The following is a 7634-nucleotide window of genomic DNA, read 5'->3' as shown; positions in this document are numbered from 1 at the left end:
GAGTGCTGGAGTGGGGTGCCACTGCCTTCTCTAGTATGGTCACTAGTTTTCCTTTAAAGTTATTGACGTCATTTGGTTTAACGTGATTTGCACTCTTCCACTGAGTGCGCCCTTCTTAATTCACTTCATGTTTTTTCTTGAATTAAATCTTACTAGGTCATGATGCCCCTTCACTTTCTTCTATCTGAGAGAAACCCAGAGAGGCTGTCATGACTGTAGACCTCAGAAAGAGCCAGCAAAACCAGTTCTTGTTGTGATGCCTCTTTGTACATTTGCCCGGTCCATCTCCACTGTTTTTGGAAAAACTTCTACCTATTTTGTATATCTGAACTTTCTATCTACATTAGAGTATGCTTTTCTGTTTATCATTTTTCGTGTAGCTTCTGGGTGATTTCCAAGAAGAGAAGGGGAAAATACTGAATTTCCTATTTACATAGGGAGCCAGGAGAGCACTTCATCTTTTCTCCCACTACTCTACTACCCTCTTCAGGCAATAACAAAAGATTTTACATTACCACATTGTTATGAAATGAAAGGAACAAAATCCCCCATACTACAATTATTTAATTCTGGCAATATATCAGTCAGGCAATATCAATGAAAAGAACCAGAGTGATATAATAATAAAGTGTTTACATTGTATATTACCTGCAAATTCCTAAACTTAGTTTTATTAACATCTGCAGTTGGTAACATGGGAGATATAAGCTTCAGTATTTAGTTCAGAACTGTATTTGTGATCAAAGTTACAAGGAGAACTTATATCTGGAATCTAAAGTCTGACACAAATGAACATTTCTATGAAACAGACACAGACTCACAGAAATAAAGAACAGACTGGGGGGAAGGGGTGGGGGAAAGATGGATTAGGAGTTTGGGATCAGCAGATGCAAACCAGTACACACAGGATGGATAAGCATCAAGGTCCTACTGTACAGCACAGGAACTATACTCATTATCCTATGATAAACCATAATGGAGGAGAATATATATGTATGTGTGTGTGTGTGTGTGTGTGAGTTACTTTGTTGTATAGCAGAAATTAACACAACATTGTAAATCAACTACAATAAAACTTTAAAAAGTGACAAGGAGAAATCAAGTCTTATGAATAAATCCTTAATATTTATTTTTTGCATAAAAACTGGATATTGAGAAAGAGTCCAAAATTAGATATGAAAAAAGATCTCTAACAATATTTTCAAACCCTAATGCAGAGTCTGAATGCTACTATTCAGACTATTTTAAAGGTAGCTTCATAGGAGGAGGCAGCCTTGAAGTGACCACACAGGTAGCTTGTAGACCACCATCTTTTGATCATCTGGGAAAAAGTGAGGCAGGTGTTAGTAACAGTGACCAGTAATGTAATAAATGTAAACTTAATTACATGTTTACAACTTTCTTACCTTCTTCTCCAAAGAAGCACCAAGTTCAATAGGCTGGGTCTTCTTGAACTTCACCCACAAGCAAATAGGGCTCTGACAGCATTAACTATTACATTTTCTTAAATACCATGCAAAAGCTACACAATGAATCAATAAACATTTGCATATTATAAATTAAATGTATTCAGAAAAATAAAGCTAACTTTTAATCTTCTAGATGACTTCCAAAATAGATAAACATGTTACATGAGAATAAAAACTCATAGTAATTTATTTTATGGAATTTAACTCACTGCCAATATATCTTTAAAAGTATAGCTTGATGGATTAAACTGTTATAATGAAATCCGGTGGTAGAAGTATCAAAGTGTTTTTTATAGTTCATGGAGTGATGAGTTAAGAATGAAATTTGAGCTTTTTAAATTTAAGACTTTACTTATGAAAACGTGTTCCAAACAACCTACTACCATAATGTCAGTCCTTTTAACTCCTAGATTACTGTAACGTAATTTTGCCCTTTTTTAAAAAAAGGGAGTTAATTCAGAAGCTCACTGGCCTCTCACTGAGCCAAAATGTTATAAGATGCGAAGAAAGAAAACAAAAACCAAATCTTGCTGGTTCAAAATGAAAACCAATACAAAGCAACTTTTTACCTGTAAAATAGCCACTTCATTACGGAGCTGACTTTCCTGTTTTGTGGGGAATCTCATCTTATCAATTACTTTAATAGCCACATCCCTTCCAGTCTTTCTGTGTTTTCCTATTTTTCAAAAAAGTTCAGGTAAGAAAGAAGATGCAAATTGATGTCACATACAATACAGAAGTTTCATTAGGAAGTTGTCCACAAACTGAAATTGATATGTATTTACTTTTGTATTTCTTTTAGGGGGCAGGCTCATTTTGTTCTTTCTCCATCACTCATCTATAATTACTATAATTTTCCCTTATAGTAACTGCCTCTAATAAAGGCTGTTTTGTTATTTGAAATAGCAGGGAATTTGAATGAACCTGTCTGCTGAAAAATAATCCACCTTATTAAATAAATGAAAGTTAACTATGTGACTTAGTCTTCAGAAATTCTGTCAAGATAGAAACACTGTACCATGGAATTCATTTTATTCTAGGTTCTTTGCAGAGTGATTTAAGTATATATTAGGGTAAATCTTCAAGCAGAAAAAGACCAACTAGTTGTGGTAAGGAATGCAAATGGTTTAACATTACTTTTCTACCTTGCATCATAGCTTGTAAAGTAGCTTTACATACATTAATGAATACAGGCCAGGCTGTATAAGCCCCATTAAACTGATGAAGATACTGAGGCACAGTGAGGTTAAAAGGCTTCGGCAATGTAAGTCAGAGTGAGGTAAGATTTCAGGTGTTAGACCTGATAAATCATGTGTGCCAACCGCAGACAAACGGGCAACTGTGTGGGAAAACCAGTGGGGCACATACTTCAGTAAATGAACTCTCAGAGTCCAACACAAACTTCAAGCCACACAAACATCTTTCTGTGTAAGCTACAAGAAACGACAAAAACTACTGTGAATTTTCTGATTCTCTGTTTCTTTTTAAAGTTTTCAATTTAAATTAAGAAATTAATACTAAGTTATAGTGAAAAGGACTTATCTAAAACTATGCAGATTAATCTCTGAGGAAGAAACCACTTGCAAAATTGTGAAAACATGCTAACAACTGGCAGATGATTTTTAGATTTCCTAATTTTATACATTATCTACAATATGCAAAAGGCTGCAACTGCTTACTTACCTCCATAGACGATACCAAACTGGCCTGAACCAAGTACCTCATCTGCAAAGATCTGGTAAACGGTACTGATGTCCTATTTGGGAAAGAATAAGTGTTATTAGTTCCATGAAACCATGTCCATATCTCTGATTCTTTTCATTCAAATACTTACATACATTTCAGTTTTTAATGGTTGAGGGATTTCTTTTTCACAAAATACTTTATGAAATACTGACATTCTCTGTCCTAAAAAAGACCAACTTTACTATGACTCTTAATGTACAACTATAATGTATTCTGTAAGACCACCACTGGGGGAAAAATGATTTGAATTAAAATATATATTTATTAAGTAGTGATCTATAAAAAGTAAATTAACATAAAAATTAAGAAGAAAGTTTTACCAACTTTACTATTAAAGAGATTTGCTATTTTTGACTTCAAAGAAAAACTCAAAGTTTTGTATTTTTGAGATTTGTATTTTTGAGACTTATTTTGAAAGACTGATGAAATATGTGTAACTCATATCCACTCCTCAATCTTCTTCCTTCCCTTTCCTCTTTTTTTCCCATTAGTGGCTGCTGCTATCAGAATATTCTTAGAAAGCATTCTCCAATCCTTTCCACAGATCCTCAGTCAAGGTCTCATTTGGGTATGTGCTACAGTCTCCAAGACGCCAGGGACTACACTTATTTTGTTCAGTGGTACATTCCCAGACAGTGCTTTCTCATGGTAGTCACTGAATTGAATAAACCAGGCCTCATTCCCTCATTAGTAAAGCAGATATAATAACATCTATCTTACTGGATTTTTAAGTGAATTAAATGAAGATATATAAAGTGTCAAGTCTAGTGCCTGGCATATAAAAATCAGTACTTCCACAAACCCCTCATTTCCACTTAAATTAGGTAATCTTAAATAAGCTGAATTCCCTGGGACTTGGTCTTTTCATCTGTAAAAATGAAATGAGAAAACTTCTTTCTCTCCCCAATACTCTGGTTCCTTTGCTACCTACCAACCCACTCCAATATTCTTGCCTGGAGAATCCCAGGGACAGAGAAGCCTGCTAGGCTGCTGTCCACAGGGTTGGACACGACTGAAGCGACTGCACATGCACACATGCTGCCTGGACAAGAGACACACAGATCAAACCTCCCTGAAACCCTCCATCCCCCACAACACTACTGGATATCCAGTTTCTATACAATCTTAGAAAACCCAACGTTTATGTGTTACTGAACAGTAACAGCTGGATGCCCCAAGTTGAAGAGTAAGAGAGATGTGAATCAAATAAATTTATATACAGCTTTTGGGCTTCTTTTTCTAGCCTTTTTTCTAACTAATCCAGGAGCTGGCAAACTAGGCTTGTGGGCCAAATCCAGCCTGCTGCCTCTTTCTGTATGGCTTCTGAACTAAGAACAGTTTACATTTTTAAATGGTTGAAAAAAAAATCACAATAATGTCATCTTGTAAAACATGAAATTATATGAAATTCAAATATAAGTGTTCACAAAAAAACTTATACTGGAAAACACTCAAGCTCATTCCTGTATGTACTGACTATGGCTTTCTCACAATGGCAGCAGAGTTGAGTTTATAATTGTATATAGTCTGCAAAGCCTAAAATATTTACTTCCATCCCCTTATAGAAAGTATGCTGACCCCTAATGTAAACCCCTACGTGTACCAGCTCAACTGAGTCCTCACTCTGCCTTAAAATCCTGCATTTTCTGCTTCTCTGTACTTTCATGAAATTTTCTCTCACTGCCATCCTCTCAGCACTCGTGTCAAAACTCTTTTTAAGTATATTTCAAGTTCTACTTCCTTTAGGAAGTTTTCCCTGCTCTGACCCAGCAAGTAGCCTCTCTCTTCTCTTTGAACTAGTCTATCACTCTGTAATATACTAATGTCACTTATGAAAAAGTTAACTTTATTTTTGTAATTTAAAAGGAAACTGCCTCAGTTTCCTTCATAAAGCAGAACTCCTCCAGGAAGTTACCACCCACACAGTTCAGTCTAGTGTCTTCAGGCAAACTGCACAGTACTCTGGGTTATAAACTTATTTTCTTTCTTTTTTTTTTTAAACTTATTTTCTAGTAAGACTTTCACATTTTATTTTCCTTAATTACCCAATCTTCATATTTCAGCTGTAATATTTACTTACCACATTCTCTTGGATCTGACAATTAGATACAGAGATACTGGTAGACAAATCTTCTGTAAAATGAATGATAATATGGGGGAAAAAACTTAGTATATAACTTAGTAATACTAATATTTACTGACATGTGAATGCTTACAGTACATTAAATTTTAAAAACTAGCTAACATACAGTTAATAGCATTACATTAAAACAAAATTTATCCCTAAACAATACTAATCTATCAACAGGAAACTGGTAAAACAGAATACACATCCATACAAAAGAATTCTATCTACACATTTAAGGATGCAGGGCTGTAAGTACTGAGTCAGAAAGCTATTTATATTATTAAGTTAAAAAGGTATGTTTCAGGGTAGTGGCATATGAAAAGCAAACAAAATATGATCACTTCTGGTGAGGGAGAGAGATAGGGTTGAGGAACAAAGATTTTTTTATATGCTTCTAGACTGTTTAAAAAATGTATAGAAAGTATGCATTATTGTCATAAAACATTAAAATTATATAAACATATAATTCTGAAATATATGATATTAAATAGTTCATAAAATCAAGTTGTAAAAAGATCATACATCTTTTACAACAAACATGACTTTTATGAAAATAAAAATATAACAAGACCGTACAAATAGAATAGACTTCCCTCTTCCCAAGCCACCCCCAAAAGAAATATACACCAAACTATTAATAATGGTTTTCTGAGGGGGGAGATATACAACTGGGAATAGGGGGACATGTCACATGCATATAGGGAAGAGATTCTCATTTTATATTACATATTTCTATAAAGTTTAAATGTCTATATTACTTTGGTAAGCAAAGGAAGTAACTGACAAGAAAATTAGAAATGAGAAAAGTAAAGCAAGAGACTAGTTCTCAAACATCTAGAATCTCAGTGATAAAGAAAAAGGTAAGAAATTTCTTTTATAATCCCAAATATAAAAACATAAAACTTCATTAAGAAGAAAATGTAAGCAACTATACATCAAAAAATAAGTAAATGACTGTGGAAACTCCATTTTAAAATATTGTCAATTTAAAAATATTAAGTCAACTTTAAATAACCCCAAAAATCAAATATTAATGCAAGAGACCAAAAAAGCACAGCATCAATAAAATGAATGAGCCTAAAACTCTGCTTTTCAGTAGTTCCAGTTTTCTAGTTTAAGTTAATATTTATTATGTTTCAAAGGCCTCCACTGTCTTAACTCCATCCAGTTTTCATTTCTATCGCTTCCCAGGAGAACTCTGCTCCAGACTGGTTGTTATAAGGACAGCAGCAACAGCAGCAGCTGCACAGTAAGAGTGCCACAACTAGGTCAGGAATGGTGCTAAGTGCATCATATGCAATTATTATATCATTCTCCTTTTAGATGAGAGAATTGAAGAAGCCAAGACCATGAAGCTAGCAAAGTGGCAGAACTGGGCTTTCATTCTCCCTTAGCCCTTTTGCAGTCTGTCCTTAGGGGCTTATAATCCTAGGAAGAGTCCATGGATGGGCTTGAGAAGGATCCTAAATCCAATTATATATAAAATTTGTGTTCTGTATCTGCATTATTTTCTGGGGTGAAAGGTCCAACTGAATATCAGACAGTTCTAAAATCCCCTCAAATTTAAGAAACATTGTGATTATCCATTTTATTCATCCTTTCAGAATCAATATTCAACACCAGACATTTTCATGGTCATTACCCTCATGCCTTTGATCACAGGTCCCCTTAATTCCACGCACACCCCTAGGTTGGCTCTGCCTATCCTAACTTATGTGAGATCCAAGGTCAAGGTCCAAATCAGGCTTCTCTATCATGAAGTCTCCACTTACCTTCCTATCTGTATCTGAGTCCTTGAGAAATGCACTGCTCCTTTTTGCACTCTACTGCTTTATGTACCTATTTCCCTGCCTATCTTAAAAAAATCTCTGTATTTCTTTTGTATTCTAGCTCAGGGCCTAGCATAATGCCAAGATGAGGTATACTAAGCAGCATAGCTTAACTGAAATAAAAGGCATACAGAAACTGGTTGAGGGAATTCCCTGTCCATCCAGGGGTTAGGACTCGGTGCTTTCACTGCTGGGCTCAGTCCCTGGTCAGGGAACTAAGATCCCACAAGCTGTGCAGTGCAGCTAGAAAAGAAAAGAGGCTGACATCTCTTTCAATTTAAATGTATTTGCCTGATGAATGAAAGCTGTTTCACCATAAATGACGTAATGTCAATGGGGGGGTGGGTGCAGGGAAGTGATATTTTACTATGGCTTTGTGATTAAGTATTCACTTGAAACTTAAAACAAATTTAGGTTTTATTTTATAAATTTTGTTGGTGCAAAGCACATGTGTTTCAATAT

At 35.0% G+C, this 7634-nt stretch overlaps 1 protein-coding gene across 4 annotated transcripts in view; it reads right to left on the bottom strand.

Moving 5' to 3' along the window:
* PRKD3 (protein kinase D3) overlaps positions 1-7634 on the bottom strand; it is an 86886-nt gene that overhangs the window by 11628 nt on the left and 67624 nt on the right. For all 4 annotated transcript variants that reach the window (XR_825146.1, XM_010838601.1, XM_010838602.1 and 1 more), the window contains 3 exons: positions 5296-5348; positions 3153-3225; positions 2039-2145 (listed from right to left, as the gene is read on the bottom strand). Coding sequence is in view for 3 of the 4 variants with exons in the window: in XM_010838601.1 (XP_010836903.1) it covers positions 2039-2145; positions 3153-3225; positions 5296-5348 (233 nt within the window). In the remaining variant the exon portion in view is untranslated. The remainder of the gene's footprint in view (positions 1-2038; positions 2146-3152; positions 3226-5295; positions 5349-7634) is intronic.

This window comes from Bison bison, unplaced genomic scaffold, assembly GCF_000754665.1.
Source record: "Bison bison bison isolate TAMUID 2011002044 unplaced genomic scaffold, Bison_UMD1.0 scf7180017864100, whole genome shotgun sequence".
Lineage (NCBI taxonomy): Eukaryota > Metazoa > Chordata > Mammalia > Artiodactyla > Bovidae > Bison > Bison bison.
This window is presented reverse-complemented; position numbering and strand designations above follow the sequence as displayed.